Genomic DNA, 23,940 nt, shown 5'->3' with positions numbered 1-23,940 from the left:
ATCAGGGTTTCCTTGTCACTATATATGCTGTTTATAATTTGTTACATTTTCAGGGCTAGGGCATACGGGATCTTTTTTCTTCCCATAGAAGTCTTAATTCTAATTAGTCAAAATAATCATTTTATGGTAACAGCCTTTGGAGTCATGATTAGGAAGGTTCTCTTTACCCTCAAACCATACAAGCATTCATCTGTATATTCTCCCAGCACTGCTTTTAAAAATATGCAAAATTTTCATTATTGTCTTTCTGGAAATTTTTTTATATGTGTCAGATAGGCATCCAATTTCATTTTCAAAATAGCCAGTGTCCCATCACTGTTTTAAAGTGACAGTTTAATTATATACTTAATTATTTTTTTTTATCCGTATCAGTTTCTGGACTTCCTATCCTGTTCCACAAAGGCAAGGAAACTGACATGATTTCACTTAAATTTTCAAAGGATCACTCTGGCAGTGTGATGCAGTGAATTACTTAATATGGCCCTTTTAGCCATAGTCTTTGTGAGTCCCACACAATCATTGTGTGGGACTATGCAAATAAGGTGCTTATGGCCCACCAAAGGAATTGGACAGCATTGCTAATAATGCAAATAAGGTGCATGGCACTCTTGTGGGAGCAGGACCATGCAAATAAGGTGAATGGAACTCTAAAAAGGGGACTGATCGATTTTGCCATCCGGTTAGGCTTAAAAGACAGCCAATTCCAGAGCACGGATGGGGGCCCTCAAGACCATCAAGAAGACCCAGGAGTGGAGTGTGTCCTCTGGATTTGGGGTCCCTGTGCTGAGAAGCTCCTAGAACCAGAAGGCAGAGAGAGAGCTGTAACCTTGAAGATAGTGAGAAGGGGTGGCAGCAGAGGCAGCAGAACCAGGAGATCGGTAGGAGGTGGTGTGTTGGGTATGCTGACCCATGGAGCGAGGGACCTGAGTGCCTTTGGGCAAGATGCTTGTTGGTAGAGTGGGGTGCCTCTGGGCACTTACTGGCAGAGCTAAAGAGCTTTGTAACACTTGCCTGAGCAGGGCAAAGGCCAGGCAGAGGCACCAAGTGCCAGGGGGGAGGCCTGCCTGTGGCATGGCTGTGAAGAAGCTGTCCCGATGGAAGGACAGTATCCTGAGCATTCCTGAACCTGAACTGTATCCTGTTACTTCCCTAATAAACCCCATAACTATGAGTATAGTCACTGAGTTCTGTGTGGCCACTGCAATGAATTACGAACCCAGCAGAGGAGTAGAGAGTGCTGTAGGAGGGATGGTTGGTGTCTGAATTGGTAAAAAGGTTGGAGGGAGGAGGCCTGTTTGACCTCCCCTCATAGGAATCAGCCTTGGGCTGTTGCTGCTGATAACGATTCTCCTCCCACCTTGTGAAGTTAAATGAGGAGGTCAGGTGCCTCCACCCAGCCATTTTTACAGGCAGCTGTAAGAAGAATAGAGTGTAAAGATTTTGATTTGATGGAAAAGTTATAATTTAGGTGGCTGTAAGACCATGAGAAGGCTATTGCAGTGGCAAGGGATGATGATGGTGGCTTGGACTAATTTCTTAGCAGTGGAGGATAAAAGTAGTCTTATTTGAGATATATTTTAAAGGTAGAGTTGACAGAATCCATGGGTGTGAAATGTGGGACAAAAAGACATCAACCAGATGAGTGGTGATGCTCTTTACTGAGAGGGAGAACACTACAGAAGGACAGCTGTGAGAAGCAGGTTAAAGGAGAGACACTGATTATAGTGCAGGTGCTAGGTAGGGAGTTGGATATATTCAATACATTCTGTCTTTATTATTCTCATAATTTGATACAAATAAAATTGCAAAAACAAAAAAAGCAACCTATAAAGGAAAATGGAAACCCTGGTGGCGTAGTGGTTAAGTGCTACGGCTGCTAGCCAAAGGGTCAGCAGTTCGAATCCACCAGGCACTCCTTGGAAACTCTATGGGGCAGTTCTACTCTGTCTTATAGGGTTGCTATGAGTCGGAATTGACTTGACAGCACCGCGTTTGGGTTTTTTTTGGTATAAAGGAGAATAAAATCATGTTTGTGATCTTTCAATTCATAATTCCAAATCTTAGGTTCTCCTCTAATAGAAATATTCATAACATATAAAGAAGTTTTTTGTATGTAAATAGTAATAATAATAAACCAGTTGCTATGGAGTAGATCCGGACTCATGGCAACCCTAACACTGAGTGTTCACTATTTGGCTTGGCACAATAAAGGGCTTTATACATATTAACTCATTTAATCCTCACAACTCTAGGACATAGGTATTATTAGTATTGTCCCAAATTTACAGATGAAAAGTGAGGAACTGAGAGGTTAGACACTTTGCCCAAGGTCACACAACTGGTTAGGGGAAGGAAAAGGAGAGGTGGAGAGGAAGTGGAGCAGAATCCAGAGCTATTTAAAAACACACACACACACACACACGGAACCTGTTGCTCAGGAGTGGATTCCACTTACAGCGACCCCAGAGAACAACTGCTCTATACAGTTTTCTTGGCTGTAATCTTTACGGAAGCAAATCTCCAGGCTTCTCCTCTATAGCACCAATGGGTTGGTTCCAACACCAACCTTTAGGTTAGTCATCCAGAGCAAAGCTTTTGTGCCACTTAGACTTTAACTGCAGAGTACTGGAGAATCTAAATATGCAAGTACATCTTGGTGCAGAATTTTTATTGAGCCAGGAAAAAACTATGCACCATGAATTGTGCTGAGTTCTTTGCATGCATTAACTCATTTACTCTTCTGAACAATCTTACAAGATAAGTATTAATTTTATTGTCCATATTTTACAGGTGAGGCAACAGAGGCACAAGGTAATTAAACCGCTCAAAGTTACAAATACAATAAGCGGCAAAGCTAGAACTCACATCCAGATTGCTCTAGTTCTTTCCATAAATATTTTGTGGTAGGCACTGTATTTAGCAATTCCGACATAAATAAGAAGTGGTTCCTGTTCTCAAAGACTTGCAACCTATCTGTGGAGACAGAGGCCGAACAAGCCGTTCTTTTAATCACTTTGCCCTCCAAGGTCCACAAAAGAGAATATGAGCACTGTGTCACGTTACTTTGCGCGAAGGTTGGGAGGACTGTCTTGGCAGCTCCTGTGGGTTCAGAGAAAACAGGGAATTGGAAATTCACGTAATCCCGCCGCTGGTGTAGTGGGCCCACAGCCGCACTAACGCGCGCACGCGCCGAGGCCCGGCACTGGAACGCCTTCAGTGCACTGCGCGCGGCACGGTAGTTCCGCACGCAGGTGGCGCGCCCACCGCGAGCCGCGGCGAATGCGCGGAATCCTCGGAACGCAGAGGGGCTGGGCTGCCGCCCTGGGCTGCGGGATTGGCCAGCCCGGGAGCGTGCTCAAGTCCGCTGAGTTTAAAATGCCCAGCATTTTAAGACATACGAGGGCTTTCTGTGTTCCCATAAGATATGGAGTCCAACATTAGCCAGGGGGAAACGGGTTCGTCCCACACCCAGGAGAAGGAGGAGGGGGCTGCGGCAGCGTTGAGAGAAGAGACGCGGAAGGTAGAAGAGAAAGAACTGTTGGCGGCGACTGCGGCGGCCACGCCCCAGGAGGAGATGGAGGGAGAGAATCTTCCTGTCTTCCTGTGCCCTGGACGTGTCGATTTGCGCGTCCTTCCCAACTGGTTCCAAAAGGAGCACCTGGAAAACCCGGCGGTGTGTGACGTACCCGCGTGGCAAGTGGAGAAGATCTTTGGTGAGTGCTCGGATGGGGTCCGTCCTCCACCAGGCTTGCTCACACCCGCTCTCCCTCTGCTTCCCCTCCACTCCTCCTCCTCCTCCTCTCGGGGCTCCCCCCTTCTCAACGTGCTCTCGCCCGCGCGCTCCCGACCCAGGTACTGAGGGGAAAGACATCCCTGGCATCGAGCAATCAACCGAGACACTGCTGCAAGTTCAAATCCTGGACCCCAAAGGCATGGCCAGGATCTCCATCTTCGGATCGCAGGAGAAGAAGGAGCTGGTGGAGGCGAATATCTATTGCCAACGAAGATGGCTCCACGTCGGTAAATCACCCGGGAATAGGAGGGACCTCTGCAGGCTCCCTGCACCTGAGCAAATCCGAGAGCGAGGGGCGGGGTGGGGAAGCCCTGTTCCTTTTTCCCTTGCTTCTGGAGCTTTCTAGAGTCCTGATCTAGCCTCACTCTGGTTAGGGAAATTCCATTTGTCGGCACCCTGAAGTTCTAGTAACTAGGTAATATGAAAGGGGAGAAAGAGGTGTGGTGTATCTGTCCCTCCGCGTCCCACCTCAAAGGGTTCCCACCACGTGCACAATCCAGCTCCAAGGAACAAGAGTGAGGCCAGGCACCCCCTCCCTGGCTCCGCTGTGAGGGATTTTTGACATGCCTGGAATGTGCTTTGACCTGGGCACTGTGGCAAATTCAGTATTTTTACCTTCAGTTGCAGAGAAAGAAAAGCTAGTGGAAGCCTTGAAGATTGTCAATGGCAGTTGCTGGCAAGAAATCCCCAGGCTGCCAGGGCCGTTCCCGAATCCTGACGCTGATGTCAGCAGAAAGTGAGAGTGGCTGGGCTATGTGGGTGCAGACGCCTGGGTATTAGGAAGCCTAAGCCTAATTTACAGTTCTATCACAGAATATACCTGTCCTCCCTCTGTGTATTATTCATAAGAGCTTGTTTTAAAGATTGTAATCCATTAATAAAGAAATTTCACTCCTTCGTTGTTGAGTGGAAGGAAAATTATTTTGCCAAAAAGTGCCAGGTAAGAAACTTCTCTGGGTGACCTAGAGGGTAAATGATCTCCAGTGTTCCTTCCATCACTGAGAAAACTCCTAAAGCAAAAAGATCATTTTGAGTTATATGGAAACTGGGGTGTATAGATGACTCGTGTTTTGCCAGCATAGCGTGTGCAGACATTTTGGACTCCAGACTCCTGCCAGTTCTTTGTAAGGTGTACAGTGGTTTTAGGAATCTGTAGAGTTGTGCAGTCATCACCACCATCTAATTTTTGAGCATTTCCTTCACTCTAAGAAGAAACTCCCTGCCCATTTGCAGTCATTCCCCTCCCTAGCCAAAAAAAAAGCAACTACTAATCCTCTTTCTCTAAGTAGGAAGATTTCATCTCATAGGATATGTGGTCTTTTGTGTCTGGCTTCTTTCACTTAGCATGTTTTCAAGGTTCATCCATGTTGTAGCATGCATCTGCCTTTTTATTGCCAAAGAGTGTTCCACTGTATGGATAGGTCACATGTTCTTTATTCCTTCACCAGTTAATGGATATTTGGGTTTTCACTTTTTAGATATCATGGAAAATGCTGTAAACATTTGCTTACAAGACTTCGTTTTCATTTCTCTTGGGTAGATACCTAGGAATGGCCATATGGTAGGAACAGGCAAGCTTTCCCAAGGTGGCTGTATGATTTTATATTCCCACAAGCAGTATATGAGGGTTCAAGTAATCTTTTTCATTGTAGACATTCAAGAACATTTTTAAAAATTGAGTCTTCTAATCCATGAACATAGACTGTCTTTCCATTTATTTAGATCTTTAATTTCTTTCAGCAATGTTTTGTAGTTTTTAAAATATTTTGTAGTCTTATACTTTTGCTAAATTTGTTCCTGTTTTAATGCCATTATGATTGGACTAAGTGTTCCTAAATTTTAATGCTATTATGATATAAAAATATTTTCTAAACATCACTTTTGTATTGTTCATTGCTAGTATACACAAATATTTATTTTTATACAGCGTTACTGAACTCATTTTTCCTAATAGTTTTTTTGTGTGTATTCTTTAGGATTTTATGCGTATATAATCATATCATTTGTGAGTAAAGACAGTCTTCTTATTTTCAATCTGCATGACTTTTTTTCTTGCCTGATTACATGGGCTAGAGTCTCCAGTAGAGTGTTGAGTAATAGTGGTGAGAGCAGGCATCCTTGTCTTGTTCCTGACATTCAGGGGACATCTAAGTCAATTGGCATAATAAAATCTATTTAGAAAACACTCTGCATCCCACTCTGAAGAGTGGCGTCAGAGGTCTTAAACGCTAGCAAGCACCCATCTAAGATGCATCAATTGGTTGCATCAAAGGAGAATGAAGAACACCAAGGACACAAGGCAATTGCGAGCCCAAGAGACAGAAAGGGCCATATGAACCAGAGACTACATCATCCTGAGACCAGAAGAACTAGATGGTGCCTGGCTACAACCAATGACTGCCCTGACAGGGAGCACAACAGAGAACCCCTGAGGGAGCAAGAGAGCAATGGGATACAGACCCCAAATTCTCATAAAAAGACCAGACTTAATGGTCTGACTGAGACTAGAAGGACCCCGGTGGTCATGGCCCCTAGACCTTCTGTTGGCCCAGGACAGGAACCATTCCCGAAGCCAACTCTTCAGACATGGATTGGACTAGACAGTGGACTGGAGAGGGATGCTGGTGAGGAGTGAGCTTCTTGGATCAGGTGGACACTTGAAACTATGTTGGCATCTCCTGCCTGGAGGAGAGATGAGAGGGTGGAGGGGGTTAGAAGCTGGCAAAATGGACACGAAAAGAGTGGAGGGAGAGACTGGGCTGTCTCATTAGGGGGAGAGTAATTAGGAGTGTGTAGCAAGGTATATATAAGTTTTTGTGTGAGGGACTGACTTGATTTGTAGACTTTCACTTAAAGCACAATAAAAATTATTAAAAAAAAAAAAAAAGCCTTCATTAGGTTGAGGAAGTTCCGTTCTACTAGTGTAGTGAATGTTTTTATCATGAATGGATGTTAGATTTTGTCAAGTGAATTTCTGTGTCTATTGAAACGATCATATGGTTTTCTATTAATATGGCGTATTGACTTTTGAAAATTTTTTCTTGTAAAATATAACAGAAAGTTGCTATTTTAACCATTTTTAAGTGTTCAGTGACATTAATTATATTTGCCATGTCCTGTAGCCATCACCACTATACATTTCCAAAAGGTTTTCATCACTCCAAACAGAAACTCTATACCCCTTTAACTCCCCGCCCCTCCCTTCATCCCTCCAGCCCCTGGTAACCAGATAATAAACTTTGGTCTCTATTTATTTGCCTATTCTAGATATTTCATATAAGTGGTGTCACACAACGTTTGTCCTTTTATGACTAACTTCACTCAACATGTTTTCAAGGTGTATTCATTTTGTAGCATATATCAGAATTTTATTTTTCTTTATGGCTGAATAATATTCTATTGTATGCATATACCACATTTTGTTTATCCAAATGGACACTATTGATGGACATTTAATTGACTTTTAAAATTTTTTATTTATTTTGTTGATAATATACACAACAAAACATACACCAATTCAGCAGTTTCTACATGTACAGTCCCATGACATTGACTACATTCTACGAGTTGTACAAACCATTCTCACCTTCTTTTTCTGAGTTATTCCTCGACCATTAACATAAACTCACTGCCCTCTAATGTTCCCATCTAATCTTTTGAGTTGCTGTTGTCAATTTGATCCCATATAGATCTTAAGAGAGCATAATGCTCAAGGCAGACATGTTTTACTAGCTAAAATATTGTTTGGTATTAAGACTTCTGGGGATAATTATAGTTTAGGGTTTAAAGATTATTTCAGAGCAATAATTTCAGAGGCTCCTATATGTTGCTAGATTTTCAGTTGGCTCATTTTTTGTTGAGGGTTTTTTTTTTTTTTGTCTTTTTATGAGAACTATTGGTCTGTAGTTTTCTTGGGAGGTCTTTGGTTATGGTACAGGTAGTCCGTGACTTACAAAGAGGTTCTGTTCCAACAACTTTACGTCTGTTCTGATGTGAGTCTAATATCTTTTTTTTTTTAGTTTTCATTATTGCCTTTTACCAGTATCTTTATAAATCCAATCTTTACTTGTCTTTGGGGGTTGGAAATATTACATGTAAGTTTACAGATACACTTTAATACATACATAAAAAAAATACAGAAATCATAAAAATTTAGTCTGACGGTGAAGAGTTGGACGATTTTGGCATTTTGCCATTTGCAGTAATAACTCCACTTGTGGAAGGTTCTGGATTATTCCTGGGAATGGGGATGGTGTTTTCTAGTCAGAAAATTAGTGAGAGTTGTTTGTATGGTCCTTTCCTTTTTTTCTTCATCTATTTTGTAGTAACAATCTCGCTGCTTCCTGAATCTGCCTATTGACTTTAGCAAAGCGATTAGCATGTGGGTCCATGTTTTCACGCAACTGAAGCCCCTGATTTAGTTGAGAAAACTACATCTATATGGCCGTGTTTTCAATAGTAAATCATAAAATTGAGCATCTGCGAGTGAACATCTGAGAATGGTATCAGCAAATTACATGCTGCAACACTATGTAGTACATATTACTAATGATAACATCTACAGGAAAAAAAAAGGGTGGTCTTAAGTGGTTTGTCATAACTCAAATACGTAGTAAGTCGGATACTACCTGTGTTAGGATAATGCTGGCCTTGTAAAACGATTTGGGAAATGTTCCTTCCGCTTCTACTTTTCGGAAGAGTTTGTAAAGGATTGGTATTAATTCTTTAAACATTTTAGATGATTTTACCAACTGCCTGACCAAGAAAATGGAGGCAGTTGATACACATCCCTTAAGATTCCCATTCCTAAGAAATCAATGAGGCGCATTAGGTTTGTTCTACTTAAGATTTACAAGTATCCTTTCAAATTTTCTTCAAAACTAACTCTGCCACCTGTTTCTCATCAACTTAAAGTATTTCCACTGAGTCTTGCGTTGTAGGCTAAAGAAAATCTTTCTTTTAAAAAAAAAAAAAAAAACCATTTCCTTGGCCTTTGGTCTTAACTTGCCCCATCTTTTCCTGAACATCCGGGTTACCAAGAGTCTGCACTGGCCGCTCCGACTTCCTCAGCCCATGCTGACCCCTAACTTCTGCAAAGTCGTGTCTGCCTCCATCTTATTGAACCTCTGCAGCTGTTGGCAAAGTGAGAACTCTCTCAGCCTTTCCTCCCTATCTGAGACATTTCTTCAACCAGCTTCCAATGGTTGGGTTTACCAGTGTATGGTCTTGAACTTCATTTCTTCTCACTGGCCATTTTACTCAAGGTGTCCAAAGTAAGACTCCAAGGCCTGAATGCAGTCCTCAAAGACTAACAGCCTGAAATCCAAGTGGCCACAATTCCAAATCTTATGAGTGAACCTGGGCCTACTTGTCTTCCTTCTTAATCATTGTTATCTCTTGTGTTCTGGGCACTTACTCTGTTTTCTGTAGCCTCTCTGGCATAAGGTTTTAAAGTGTAGATAAATACAGCCTTCATTGAGGCTACGTGCTAATCTTACTTGATCACTAAAATCTCTAAAATCTTTTTAAAATAAATTTAATCTACCTATTGAAGAATGGACATGTCATAAGGGTGAAGTTAATTCTGTAATCACCACCCAAATCAAGCCTCCCTTTGCCCTTTCCCTCTTTCCTGTTTTCAGTTTCATATAAATAGAAACAGTATTCTTTAGCTCAACTTTATGAGACTCATGTTGGAGTACTAATCTATTCATTTTCATTGGTGTATAGTATCTGAGTCGGAATCGACTCGACGGCACTGGGTTTTTGGGTTATAGTATCCTAGTGTATAGATCTGCCACTTTTATCCATTCCAATATAGATGAACATTTGCTTGCTTCTGTTTTTTATTTTCATTTTTGTATAACACCACAAAGAACACTGTTATCCATGTCTTTTGGTGCATTTCTGTCACATAAATATTTAGGAGTAAAGTTGCTGAGTGATAGGGTGTTCAATTCTAGAAGATAAAGTTTCCAAAGTCATAACAGTTTACACCCCTACCAAGTAGATAGTTCGTATTACTGTTACCCTCCATCAGGGGTCTGCAAACTATGGCCTATGGGACAAATCCAGCGTGCAGCATATTTTTTTTTTGCAAATAAAGTTGTATTGGAACACAGCCACACTCATTTGTATTATTTATGGCTTTTTTTGCCCTATAAAAGTAGAGTTTAGCTGTTGTCACAGAGATCATGTGGCCTACAAAGCCTGAAACATTTACTTCCTGGCCCTTTACTAAAAAAGTCATCTGTGAGGAAATGATCATCTCTGGCCACTAGGCTGTGTATAGAAATCACAGAGTCTTGATGCCAGCAGATAAATTTCTGGAATTCTGTCACCAGGATGAGGAGCTCCAAGGAGTTGCCTACCCTGCTGTAACTACTCATCACGCCCTTTCTAAACTAAGTCTATGGCTATGTTAAGAAGCCCTGGTAGTGCAATGGTTAAGCTCTTGGCTGCTAACTGAAGGGTCAGTGGTTCAAACCCGCCAGCTGCTCCATGGGAGAAAAGACCTGGCAATCTGCTCATGTAAAGATTACAGCCTAGAAAACCCTATGGGCTAGTTCTACTCTGTTATAAAGGGTCACTGTAAGTCAGAATCAACATGACAGCACACAATAACAACATATGGCTATGCTATTTAACTAGTGTTTTGTGGAACAAGAGTTCCACAATATGTGACTCACTGGAAAAAAATATCATGTGGTCAAAGGATCTTGGAAACAACCCTATCCACAATGATTTCTTCCAAAGTAGGAAGGTTAAGTAAAGGAAAAACATCTGTACCATTGTTGTGAATTATGAGCTAGTCACTTTTTTCATGGAACACCATTTTACTTGAAAGAATGACTGACAAACTGGTTTTTCAGACTTGGTTATTTAGCAGATATTTTCTGAAAAATGAATGTAAGCCTGTTACTTCAAGGAAAACAACTGACAGTATTGCCCTGATAAAACTCAAACTTTCCAGCAAAAACTAGAATTTGGGAAAATTTTTATCTACCACTATATTCTTGACAGCTTCCCAATCTTTAGATTTTACTGATGAGATTGGTAGTGATACTAATGAATGTGATTTGTGTGTGTGTGTGTGTGTGTGTGTGTGATTAAATGAGTCAATTTGGAACATCTGCGTATCTTTGTAAACTGGTATTTTCCAAATGGCCAATGAATGATGTTACAAAAGCATTCATAAGTAGAAGATCCATTCAAAGTGCAAGCTAGACCAATGGGATTTAATATCACATTATGAAAAGTTCATTGATATGGATACAGATTCCATATTGTAACTAACATTTAGAACATTTAAGAAATTACCACTTGTTGAGTTTTGATATAGTAAAAAGAAAAATGTCCACAATTATCTATGTATCTGTGTGAGACTGGATTTTCTTAATATTTTGTTGCCATAGTAGTTGCCACTTCAGCAACTCCAATTCATGTTGATCTTATGTATAAACAGAATGAAATGTTGCCGGGTCGTGTGCCATCTTCTTTATTGGTATGTTTAAGCCCATTGTTGCAGGTATTGTGTCAATCCGTCCCATTGAGTCTGTTTTCATTTGAGTCTATTCTTTAGGTACCTTGTAATTTATTATTAATTTCTGAAATAATTTTCTTCCATTTCTTTCCTGAGTTAAATCAACTTTTTTTTTTTCGTTTCTCATAGGTGCCCCCCTCCCCCCATTCTTGTCTTAATTTGAATTTCAGATTCAAGGTGGCTTTTCATGGTTTCAAATACTTCTGTATTTTTAATTTTGTTTGAAGTATAGACTTACAGTTTCCTTCTGCTTCATGTTTTTTTCTTGGAGGGTGCTGTTAGGGAAGACTTTCCTCGGTGATGTGTGTGAAATTTCATGTTCTTATTTTATGCAATTGTTATCTATGGATTTTACTTTCCTCAAGTCCATTTTTTGTGATGTGGAGGTGTTTTACAATATTCTTAGTTTAATGATGTCCTTTTCTGTCAGTCTAGCAAAGTCCATATAGTTTAGGACATCTGTTCTTTTGTTCTGGTAAGGAGTGAGAGGTTGTGGGCACTCCAATTATGTGGTTCTTTTTGTTTTGCAGGGCTCCAAATTTTCTTTTTTTTTTTTTTCCCCTTGTTTTCTCCATTCACCACCCAATTACCAAAGGACTCTTCTTCCTCCCTTTTCTTTTCCAAAAGTGTATGTTTGGAAGAATGTCCCTTTAAATCAGGTGTCATGGATTGAATTGTGTCCCCCCAAAACGTGTCAACTTGCCTAGGTCATGATTCCCTTATATGATTGTCTACCATTTTATCTTATGATTTGATTTCCATATGTGTTGTAAATCCTATCACTCTGAGGTAATAAGATGAATTAGTGGCAGTTATAGTGACGAGGTCTACAAGATTAGGTAGTATCTTAAGCCAATCTCTTTTGAGGTATAAAAGAGAGAAGCCAGCAGAGAGACCTAGGGACCTCACTCATGCCACCAAGAAAGCAGTGCCAGGAGCAGAGCGCATCCTTTGGGCCTAAGGTTTCTGCGCTGAGATGCTCCCAGACCGAAGGGAAGACTCATGCATCACAAGGACCTTCCTCCAGAGTCAACAGAGAGAGAAAGCATTCCCCTGGAGCTGACGCCCTGAATTTGGACTTGTAGCCTACTTGACTGTGAGAGAATAAATTTCTCTTTGTTAAAGCCATCCACTTGTGGTAGTTCTGTTATAGCAGCTCTAGATGACTGAGACATCAGGATTGTTCTTTACACAGACTCCATCACTGAAATTGGATGCCTGGCCCTTTAAATGGCATGTGCTTTGAAATCCCATGCTACAGTCCTGCTCTGATTTACCTGATTATTTTTTATTATTTTTTTTTTCTAATTTTCAGATTGAAGGGGGATTTAATCTATCTGGTGGTTTCTCCAACTCTCCATCAGGCTCCTTTGCTAGCATCCTTCCTATGTTTTCCTCACTACTGCCTTTGTTCACCGTAAAGCCCTACAGTGGCTGGGAGTAGGGCAGGAATGTGTGGGACAGCAGGTGCTGGTATTTGCTCCATTTTTCTCTTTTCATTCATGTTTTGAATTTTTTTCATTTCTCTCATGTTTGTTTTCCTTTAAATCCTTGCTCATTATAGCAGAATTGAATATTCTTAACGCAAGAAACACACATGGCAGTCTACCTCTTGAATGTTATTTCAGAATCTCTTGCTGTATCCTTTTTTCTATACCATGAGTCAGTTTCTAATAGTCCTCTGGGGTTGAAGTGGTCCTTCTTGAATATTTCTTTGATTTGGAAGGACATTTCTTATAATCTAGTTGGGATACCTTTTAACTGTATCCTATTTGCATCACAGTGGCAGTGTACTTGGATGCAGTGGTAGCTCTATGTACACTACCAGGCTGGATGTCCCAGAGGTCATGGGACAGAACAAATGATCCTCAAAGCACACAGGTTACTGAATCAATTTAAAAATTTCAATGAGAAGTAAGTGAAAAGAGAAATGGAATAGGCTAACATACTTAGGTTAGACTGCAGGCAGGATGGATGCAGACCGTACCCGAATCCTGCATTATTCAATGTTCGTATGTCTTGTCTCTCTCTCTTGCACCACCAGCCTTTGAGGTTTGAGCAAGCAGGCTCAGCAAAGGAAGGTGCCTAAAGTCAATTACATGCTGTTCTACTTGAGAGATGCAGAAGCAAATACTCCTGGCCACAGCTGTAACTTGCTGATAACCTGCTGAGTGGCTAGGGATTTTATTTCATGTCTGGGCAGAGGACACTTGGGATCAGAATGGATGTTACCAACGGGTGGCAGATTTAAGGCATGAACATTTGGTGCCTCCTGAATGTTGGATGCTATTTATTTTTCTGTAGCAGAATTGAGTATTCTTATAATACAGCAAACACATTATATTCCATCTACTTAAATATGAGCAAAGAATTCCCTCCCAGCCCCCCATCCAGGCAGAGATAAGCCTTCCCACATCCAAATGAGCCAAGCCACTGCCCATTTTCCCCTGGGGACAAGTCTCTATTCAGCAAGAAGCCATTGCATGGGAAGAATGAGAGAGAGAGAGAAGTAGGAATGTCCAGAGATCCTGGAGTGTGTATGTGTGTGTAAGAGAGAGTACAAAACATTGTTGAGGCTCAGGGGAGGAAACAAGTGATAATATGGAGGCCTAAGTCAAAGGGGAGTAGAGAAAGGGGGTAGAAATACAAAATCACCTAGGAGTTACTACTGAGATCAAGCATAAGTGAAAGGCTAGAAAATGAGAAAGAATGAAATAAATGGTAGTGGAAAAAATATTAAACTGAGCAAATGCAATATGAAAAGGGCTAAATTACAGGCAAATACTCTGGAAGGGGAATAAAGGAACATGAAAAACGCAAGTAAAAATATTTTGTAAGCATGAATTAGAAGCATGTAACATGAAATTTAAAACACATGAATATTAAGTCAAGAGGTTCCTGGAAATTAAATGAAAGCAAAACAATCTATGAGGAAATTGCCACAAACTTCATAACACAGAATGTAAAAAGACTCTCAAATAAAATATAATTTGATTCAAATTATAGGATGAAACCAATATCCTATCATTATCTCCTCTGATGGTACACAAGGATCCACTTCTCAAAATCCTAAATGTCTTCCCTCATCCTTCACTTGGAAAGAATAGAAAAGGGCCAAGGACATAGAACAGCCCACTAGCAGCCAATTTCCCACCTGGAAAGGCAGCAAGAGGTGGCGTTGAAACAATCATCATTCATCTATACTATTTCTCTTCCGTGGACTAAAGGATTGTAGAGACCATCTCTTCAGACTAACTAGGAAAACACCTGAATCCTATTAAATATATGGTTATAAAGAAATTTTAAGGTGGAGAGCACTAGTTCTTGCTCTGATATTAAGGGGTGGATGACTTCAGGAAAGTCTCTTCAGTTCTCTCAGCATCCTTTTTTCTGAAACAAGATAACCCTTTGGTGTGTTTCACATCCAGGTGCTTTGATTCTTGAAGTTATAATTTTAAGTGTTTGTTTCATTCCCAAAGTTCTGTGTCCCAGTTGCTCTTGGACTGGAGAGCGGTGGAGAGGGGCGATATTTGACGTGCAGAACCCTCCTTTCGGTGTGGGAAGGAGGCCGGGGAGGCACTGTAGCTCTGCCTGAGCCCCCCACCCTTGTATGGTTGGGTCAGTTTCCCTCACATTTTCTGGCTAGCCCCGGCAGTTTCAGCCTTTGGCGTATGGAGACACAAATCAGTGTCCCTGAGGCCGCTAGCTTTGAAGAGAGCCCAGGACTACTTCGAGCAAAGGAGGGGCTCTCCAGAAACAAGCCGGTGGAGCCTGTCCTCTGGCAAGGTCTTGGTTCAAAACGCAGGAGGTCAAGGTGATTGCTGACCAGGGTTTTGGGAACCAAGTTGGTCCTAAGGCCCCACGGGGTCTCATTATAGAGGCTCTCTGCCAATGGTGCTGCAGCCGCAGGGATGCCCTGGGGCCCTGCTGGCCACCAGCTCAGGGAGGATTTGTGCTGTAGAATCACATATAGCTCAGGAATGAGGCATCAAGTATATCTCTGAAGGCGGAAATAAGGGTAGGAGAAGAATTAGTTGAAAGTCTGTGTAAGAGGCAGAAAGACTCTCCCAACCTGACACAAAGCCTATGTGAAAAAGATAGGAACAGCCAGGAAGGTTCTGGACTCAGCCCAACTGGTCTTATAGGAGCTAAACCTGTTGCTGTCTAATTGATTCTGACTCATAGCAACCCTACAGGACAGAGTAGAACTGCCCCCATAGGGTTTCCAAGGAGCGGCTGGTGGATTCAAACTGTCGACGTTTTGGTTAGCAGCAGTGCTCATAACCATTTTCCCACCAGAGCTCCTGTAAGAGCTAGATGCTATAATGACAAGAAGATTAATACAACAGCCCTGTCCCCACTGGCTCACAGAATGCTGGGACACAGGTTGATACCAGGTAGAAATATGGATAGTTCCTCTTTTTTCAAAGTAGAGAGTCAGGGAAAAAGAGGAAGTCCCTCAAGGAGATGGACTGACACAGTGGCTGCAACAGTGGGCTCAAACAGCAAGGATTGTGAGGATGGCTCAGGACAGTTTTGTTTAGTTGTACCCAGGGTCACGATGAGTCAGAACTGACTTGACCCACACCTGACAACAACAACACTGAAAATGAGTTCAAGAAAAGACAAACAAAACCTGATACTGATTTTGGCGAGGTCATCAACAGAAGAGAGAAATTCTCTTAAGTGGTTACCCTCACCGTTGCAGCAGGGAGGAGTAGGTTAGCCCAGCAATTTAACATGCCCTCCAGCTGATTTTGATGAAGCTGAAGTTTATAAATCATTGAGATAGATTATTATACAGTCAACAAGGCTGAACCCATGCTCACAAAGCTGTCAGTTAAGTTTTTAAAAGCTCCACTCTTAAACTTGAACAGCTATATTTTAATGAGCAGGTGTTCAAGAACCTCTAGCATGAAAGGGGCAAAACAGACAAAAAAAAAAAAAATCTGTGAAAACAGAAACAGTGTACTGAACAGATTATAATTCATATCTTTGGAAAAATAAGACATTATATTCATAAAATGAGAACAGCAGCTTAGAGAACATCTAAAGATCGAGAGAGATTTATAAAATAGTAAAGAAGAAATAAATAAAAAATTCCAGCAACAGTCTAGAAGATAAAACATAGCAATCAACTAACAGAGATTTCAGAAAGTAGAAAAGAGAAAATGTTGGGGAGGAAATTTTTAAAGAAATAATTCAAGAAATTTCCCAGAACGCACACACACAATAACCATTTAAATTTTCTAGAAATGGTCCCAAGAGCAAACACCAAGTGAAGAAACATCTATTCAAGAAAATCTGTAAAAACTTGGCAAGAAAGGTAAGAATCTGTGGTATTTGAACGAAGTCAGCTCCCTCTCCTCTCCTAGCTCAGCAAGGCAGAGACTCTACTCCACACTGCTGCAGCCAAGAATACTGCCCCCCCCATACCCACCCCCACCCTGGGCTCCCAGTCAGAGGGCTTTCTTCCTGGGACCAGCAGGAAGTCAGTGTTTCCATCCTGCCTTCTGCTGAGTCTATGGCAAATGGGAAGTCAGGACTCCTTGAGCGCCTAATTTTAGAACAGAGGGTCTTCCTTGGGTGAGGTTGCTGAGAATACGGGGGCCTGTATAAAATAATAAGTATATTTTGGATTGTTGACCTATAACATACAGAAATGTAATATATGTGTAATATATTTGCCAGTGATATCACAAAGAAAATGGGTGGGAGTAAAGCTTTATTGCCCTAAGGAAATGACTATGCATGGTAATAAGGTAAGAGTTATGTTGTAGGGGAAAAAACATCACAAAGTTTAGTAAAGCAAAAACAAAGTTTTATTTGGCATATATCCAAAAAGATAAAAGTAGGAAGCAGACAAGCATGCTGCCAGAGCTAATGTCTGCCTGAGTCCGAGGAAGGTTACAGAATCGTCAGTATATATTAAGTATAAAAATTGGTAGAATCATCTAAAACTTCATCTTTTCACAGATTGGCTAGAAACTGTGATCTCACATTTTGAATTGTCTTTCTTAACAATCATTGGTACAGGTTTCAGTAACAGTCAGGAGGGTCTTCATTGGTCCAACAAATTTCTATTCACTAAATGTTAATAAAAAAAGATAAGAGTGGAAAGTCTTTTCTGTTCTGTTTGATTGGCTTTATGTGACAAGTTCCCTAAAAGATATTTTTCTTCCCTAAGAGATAATTTCTAAGATTGTCCTATCTATTTTTTTTTTTTTTTTATTGTCTTTATATCAGAGCCCAGCTGATATGTCCTTGTGAGTCCTTGTGGGCCCAGCTTCAGATGGGTCACATTCTGTATGCTCAAGGACAGGGAATAATAATTCCAATATTATTTTCTAAATCAGTTATAACAATGTATTGTTGGATTTGTAACATGAACAGATATAATATGTACAATAATAATACCTCAAAAGGATGAAAAGAGAATAGAGCTATACAAAAATAACATTTTTATATTTCACTGGAATTAAGCCTTTATAAATCTGAAGCTTATTCTTATAAGCTAAGATGTATATAGTAAACCTTAGGGCAACCACTAAAAAAAAAAACAAAACTCAAAAATAAGTGAAAAATCATTATACAAATTAAAATGATACATTAGAAAATATTCACTTAATGCAAAAGAAAGCAGTAAAGGAGAACTGGAGGAATAAAAAGGCATGAAATGAATCCTAAACATCAGAGGCATGCTTCCTGAACATTAGAAGAATGTCCTCTATACTTCAGAACGGTTAGGCCTTTATTATATTCCTTTTTTGCAATGATAGCTCCTGGCTTGACACTGATTGGTTAAATATCTTCTTACTACTGTAGAATATTTTCCTCATTTAACCATCTAAAAAAATAATCTATGATTTATGCATTTTGATGTTATTTGGTACAAAAAGATTAATGTCTTTATTATGCTTTGTACCATTTTTCACTGTCTAGAGGATTCCATGTTAGAGCTGAAGATTAGACCAAGAATGGAAGTACTGGAAGACAAAGATTCTCAATGAGAAATTAAAGAGCAATTCACTCACAAACTCTATTGCCTGAGTCCAAAGCCTCTTCAGACTGGTTCCTCCAGTGCTCAGCAGAGAAAATGGAAGCATATGATACCTGGGAGGTCTTCTTGGTACTATATCCTTACCATGGGGTACAAAGAGTTTTGTTCTTTTTACTATGGTAAAATATATATAACAGAAAACACACCTTTTTAACCATTTTTAAGTTAACAATTCAGTGGCATTAATGATATTCACAGCGTTGTGCAACCATCACCACTATTTAGAGTACAGAGAGTTTAAGTACATTCAGTCACAGACCTAGCAATGTTGGAGCCAGTATTCAACTCACGGCCCCTCCAATCCAAAGTAAAACCAGGAAGCCTGGGAGATAACTGAGTGTCAAAACGGACTCATCTTGGCAGATTCTACTAAGTCTTAAAACTTTGTGATTCTGTTCTGAAGTTGGCATGGGGGGCAGCAAATACAACTCAAGATCTGCCAAATGTAGGAAACTTAATAGGAGAGCCCTGCACAAAGCTGGGACACCAAGTGACCATACCTCCAACATAAAACTAAATCAGAAATAAACTTTGTCATCCAGATGGAAACATCAAAGGAACTTGTTTTGTGGTTGCCTTTCTCAGGTATGTTTTGACCTGATAATTAATTACCACAAGCCAGACTTTATGCAAGGTTTTGGCTAACTCATGCTACATGTGTAAGTCTGAAATTTTTCAGAAATTTAATTTGAAGTGGCCTCAGGTTGGGCACATCCTCAAGAGAATGGCTCAGAGCAAAAAAGCTATCAATTTATAGTGATTTAGGAAATAATACTGGAGTCATCATTCCCTGTCCTTGAGTATAGAGAATGTGACCCAGCTGGAGCTGGGCTCACAAGGACAGATCAACTGGGGCCTGAGATAAAGACAATAGAATAATCTTAGAAAATATCTTTTAGGAAACCTTTCAGAACACAAAAGACTTTCCACTCTTATCTTTTTCTATTAACATTTAGTGAATAGAAATTTCTTGGACCAATGAAGACCCTCCTGACTGTTGTAACTGAAACCTGTACCAGTGATCATTAAGAAAGGTGATTCGAAATGTAGGATCACAGTTTCTAGCAGATCTGTGAAAAGATAAAGCTTCCAATTGTTTTGCCCATTTTGTAATGTTAATATATACTGATGACTCTGTAACCTTCTCTGGACCTGGACAGACACGGGGGTGGCAGCATGCTTGTTCGTTTTCCCATTCTTGTCTATTCTGTAATACTCTCTGGACTCCTTAGCTCTGGCATCACGCTTCTCCGCTTCCCGCTTTTGTCTTTTTGAATATATGCCGGATAAAACTTTGTTTTTGCTTTACTAAACTTTGTGATTTTTTTCCCCTACAATAGAAAGATGAAATTATAGTACTACCTCATGCCCAACTGAAGAAAATTAACCCCAGGTAGGTTAAGCACTTAAATGAAAGATCAAAACTTCAGCATTCTTAGTAGAAAGTATAGTGAATATCTTTAAACCTCAGGCTAGGAAAGGCTTTCTTAAGCAAGACAAAGAAAGCATTTACTATAAAGGCTAATAAATCTGACTATGTTCAAATTAAGAATTTTGTTCATCAAGATACCGTAAAGAAAGGACATTATCGATTGGAAGAAGAGATTCACGATACACACACCTGACAAAGGATTAGTAAAAGGATGATGGAGAACAGGTGATTTAGGAGATAATATTGGAGCCATTATTTCTTATCTTAGTATGTGACCCAGCTGGAGCCGGACTCACAAGGACACATCATCAGCTGGGCCCCCGAGGTATAAAGATAACAGCTAGGACAATCTTGGAAAACATCTTTTAGGGAAACTTTCACATGAACAAAACACAGCACAAAAGACCTTTCAACTCTTATCTTTCTCTATTAGCATTTAGTGAATAGTAAGATCTGTTGGACCAGTGAAGACCCTCCAGACTGAAACGTTGTTGTACCAGTGATTATTAAGAAAGAGGATCCACAGTGTGGAGTCCCGTTGATCTAGCAGTTTTTAGGCAATCCATGAAAAGGTGAAGCTTTCACCGATCTTACCCATTGGTGATGTTTACACTGGTGATTGTGTAATGTTCTCAGATTCCGGCAGACATCAGCTCTGGCAGCATACTTGTCAGCTTCCCGCTTTTGCCCTTTTGAATACATGCCAAATAAAACTTTCTTTTTGCTTTACTAAACTTTGAGATTTTTTACCCTACTGCACATGCGAAGGGAGATTTTCACAAATTATATTCTTAAGATGTTTTCACAATGTGCATCTATTACTGTGTAGATTTAGAAAATTACAGTGAACAAATAAAAATATCCACTAAAGTTAGGTGCAGTACTTCCTCTCATTTCCTCTGATAGATACTATCTATTGTTGAAGCCTAAATTATGTGGATGAGGGAATTTAATATAGTAATACTATCCTCCCTTATGTAAATTACTGAAAATTTCCATTAAAAAGATTTTGAAAACAAATTATACCTAATTTTAAGGAAAAAAAATTTGTACAGCAGATGCTATCTATTCTACAACAATTAACCAAGCAATATTTATAACCAAGCAATATTTATAGAACTACCCTAGCAAAAGTGCAAGAACATGTGTGGGTATGATACACACCAGCTTCATGATGATAATTTCCTCTGGGGAAGGAAAGGGAAGATTCTTTAGTGATATACATTTTAAAGATCAGAGAAGTGAGGCAAATGTAGGAAAATGTTAATATCTGTTAACTGCGGGTAAGGGGAGAGGTACATGGGTGTTACATTACTTTTGGATATGTGAAATCTGCCATAATTTAAAGTTATAGTTAAAATTAAGAACACAGGGAAGAAATAGGTATCAACGGCAGTTGTGTCTTAGGATGATGGAAGTAAACAGGATATGCCCGTAACAGCCACGTTTCCTCTAAGGATCAGGTCGGACATTTTACTGACAAAACACGACACATTTAGTTTTGTTAGAATGATTTCGAGATGGCAACCTAACCGGAAAGAGTCAGAAGATAACAGGGAGAAAATACATTATACAGATTCGAGGAGCCTGCCCTATGCCTGACCTACTCACCTACGTCTGCAGGGTAATGTGAAAACTTTTAACCCAGGCACTGAAGGGGATTCCCGATCAACAAAGTCACCAATTCCAATTCACACTATTTATCAGCTACGTGACAAAGCAGCGGCCTTTGAGGCTAAGTGATACTGTACAAGGCAGAGATGACCGAGGGCGATGCCAGGCAGGCTCAAAAAATTACTCCTTCCAGGTAGAAGAGGGGCCCCAGCGACGGGCTCAGCAGGAAGCGTCCCGGGGCCCTGCAGAGCCGCAGCTCCAGGAGGCGATTGAGCCTCCTCACCGCCAGGGGGGGCGCGAGAAGCGCCGGAGGGGCGGGGCTGGTGGGAAACCGTAAAGGCGGTGAGCTTCGCGCGTCTGCCTAGCATCCCGCCAAGAGCTGCCTCCAGCATGGTGGATAACGCTGGTGGCGCCGAGGCCCAGGTGGAGCCAGACTCCCTCGTGTTACCACATCAAGGACCAACGCTTCGCTTGCGGCCATGGTGGTTTCCGGTGGAGGAACTAAAGGAACCGCTGGTGTTTTACCTGGACTCATGGCTGGTGGACCTGATCTTTGGTAAGTGATCCCGCATGTGCTTGCAGGCCAGTCATTTCCAGTGGGAGAAGGGCAGCCCAACTACTCTCTGTTGCCTCTTTCCTAGATTCAGAGGCCAATTTGGCGCCATGACGCCCAACTTCCAGCTGTTCCCTTTCTCTGGCCAACATTCCCTTCAAACCTAGCTCCTAAGCTGCGACCACTTCGACCTTCATAGCCTCTCCTTCTTGCCTGTTTAGGCCCAGACAGAGCCATAATTCCAAAAATTGAGTGGATGAGCCAGATTCTGCTGACTGTGGATGTGGTGGACTCCAGTGACCTAGCCAAAATCACCATCTTCGGACGGCCCAGGGTACAGAATCGGGTGAAGAAGGTGCTCCTGGCCGTGGCATCGTGGCACCGGAAACGTCGTCACCGAAGTGAGAGTCTTAGAGAATCTGCATGTAGGGGGAGCCACGGAGGACCCATCTGGCCTTGCTCAACCCCTTTCCAACCACCCTTCCCTCTCAAAACAACTTTTTTGCTGTTCTCAATCCCAAGGAGCTAAACCCTACCCCTAGGGATCCCTTTGGGAGGGAGAGAGCCCAGGTTACAAAAAAAAAAACCACAAAACCCACTGCTGTTGAGTCTTTCTAACTCATAGCAACCCTATTGGACAGAGTAGACCTGCCCCATAGAGTTTCCAGGGAGCACCTGGCAGATTCGAACTGGCGACCTTTGGTTAGCAGCCGTAGCACTTAACCACTACACCCTTGGAAAAGTAAGTTGAGATCTGATTCATTAAGGCCATCATTGCCCAAGCCAGCCTCAGCTGGCCTATTCCTAGGTGCCAGTTTTCGAGCCTCCATCCTGAGAAAGGATGTTGCCAGCACCTCCTTCCCTCGTTTATCAGTGCTTAGGCTAAAACAGCAAGCGTTTCCCTTACTAATGGTTGGTATCAATTGCTTTTCCTCCAGGTGAGAAGATGGAACAGCTTGAGGAGTTCTTGAAGGCAGGTGCATCCAGTCCCCAGGCCCCCCAGCATCCTATTGCTTAAGGGAGTATCCTCAGGAGTATGATGAGCACAGTTCTGTTTCTGCTACCAAAGTTGGAGGGAAACAAGTATCTAATGTCTGCATTCCATTCTTCTGTGTCTGGATGAATATGCTTTGATTATTTTGGTGCAAACATGAGTTTGTAGAGCTCTTCTAATAAAGAAATGGATTTCCTTGCTTTTTGGGTCCAATGGCAATAAAATGTGTTAATTTAGTTAGGCAGATTTATAAAAGGTTGACTGTTCATTCATTCTTGGCGGGGGTAGAAGGCTGATACTCTTTTTGTTCTTGTTTGTTTTTAGTTTTACCATTTGGAAACTGCTAACTCTCTTATGGTTAGCCTCAGGCCCTCAAATGCAGGCAGGGGACAGAAGTATAAGGGCGGATGACCTTCAAGTGTCTGATCTGTTTTGGTTTCAGTGGTTCGTAAGATTTAAAGTATATCAAGAGTCACCTTGATAGCTTGTTAAAACACAATTCCCTAGACCCCTTCTCCAGAGATTCTGATTCAGTACTGGGTGAGGGCCCATGACTTTGCATTTCCAACAAGTTCACAGGTGATGCCAGTGCTGCTGAGACTCTCACCTTGAGAACCACGGCTTTACATCTCCTTACTCTAGTTGTGAGAACGCATATTAAATCAATGTATTGAAGAATCATCAGAAATTTGGAAGTCTTACGGAGGAACTAAAGGGACTTAATAACATTTAAGGAGGGAACCAGAAGACTTTCTAAGGGCAGTTCCTACCTAGAATGGGTCTTCTATTGGAAACAAGTTATTTTATAAATGCTGATGAAGCTGGAATTAGACTGAAGACCCCAGCACAGTGGAAGTTTCTGAGGAAAGCATTAATTTAAGAGATCCCCCTCCTCAGAAACAGAAAAATCTGGCCAGATCACTCAGATGTTATTCTATTAGAAGGCATTTT

At 41.2% G+C, this 23,940-nt stretch overlaps 2 protein-coding genes across 2 annotated transcripts; both read left to right on the top strand.

Moving 5' to 3' along the window:
- The first annotated feature begins 3,325 nt into the window (after positions 1-3,325).
- On the top strand, positions 3,326-4,977 carry LOC100664890 (oocyte-expressed protein homolog). Its single transcript, XM_064267083.1, has 3 exons — positions 3,326-3,713; positions 3,853-4,020; positions 4,415-4,977. Exons 1-3 carry the CDS (start codon positions 3,425-3,427, stop codon positions 4,531-4,533), a joined length of 576 nt encoding a protein of 191 aa, XP_064123153.1. The 5' UTR covers positions 3,326-3,424; the 3' UTR covers positions 4,534-4,977.
- Positions 4,978-21,832: 16,855 nt separating this feature from the next.
- On the top strand, positions 21,833-23,233 carry OOEP (oocyte expressed protein). The gene is made up of 3 exons (XM_003404113.2): positions 21,833-21,998; positions 22,217-22,396; positions 22,934-23,233. The coding sequence occupies exons 1-3, from the start codon at positions 21,833-21,835 to the stop codon at positions 23,011-23,013; spliced, it is 426 nt and encodes a 141-aa protein (XP_003404161.1). The 3' UTR covers positions 23,014-23,233.
- The last annotated feature ends 707 nt before the right edge of the window (positions 23,234-23,940 follow it).

This window comes from Loxodonta africana, chromosome 1 (genome assembly GCF_030014295.1).
Source record: "Loxodonta africana isolate mLoxAfr1 chromosome 1, mLoxAfr1.hap2, whole genome shotgun sequence".
Classification (NCBI taxonomy): domain Eukaryota; kingdom Metazoa; phylum Chordata; class Mammalia; order Proboscidea; family Elephantidae; genus Loxodonta; species Loxodonta africana.
This window is presented reverse-complemented; position numbering and strand designations above follow the sequence as displayed.

Excerpts from the sequence above, each read along its gene's own strand:
- LOC100664890 (XM_064267083.1), top strand. The coding sequence starts at position 3,425 with ATGGAGTCCAACATTAGCCAGGGGGAAACGGGTTCGTCCCACACCCAG. Across the intron at positions 3,714-3,852 it reads GCAAGTGGAGAAGATCTTTG|GTACTGAGGGGAAAGACATC; the intron begins GTGAGTGCTCGG and ends CTCCCGACCCAG. Across the intron at positions 4,021-4,414 it reads ACGAAGATGGCTCCACGTCG|TTGCAGAGAAAGAAAAGCTA; the intron begins GTAAATCACCCG and ends TTTTACCTTCAG.
- OOEP (XM_003404113.2), top strand. The coding sequence starts at position 21,833 with ATGGTGGATAACGCTGGTGGCGCCGAGGCCCAGGTGGAGCCAGACTCC. Across the intron at positions 21,999-22,216 it reads GCTGGTGGACCTGATCTTTG|GCCCAGACAGAGCCATAATT; the intron begins GTAAGTGATCCC and ends TTGCCTGTTTAG. Across the intron at positions 22,397-22,933 it reads CCGGAAACGTCGTCACCGAA|GTGAGAAGATGGAACAGCTT; the intron begins GTGAGAGTCTTA and ends CTTTTCCTCCAG.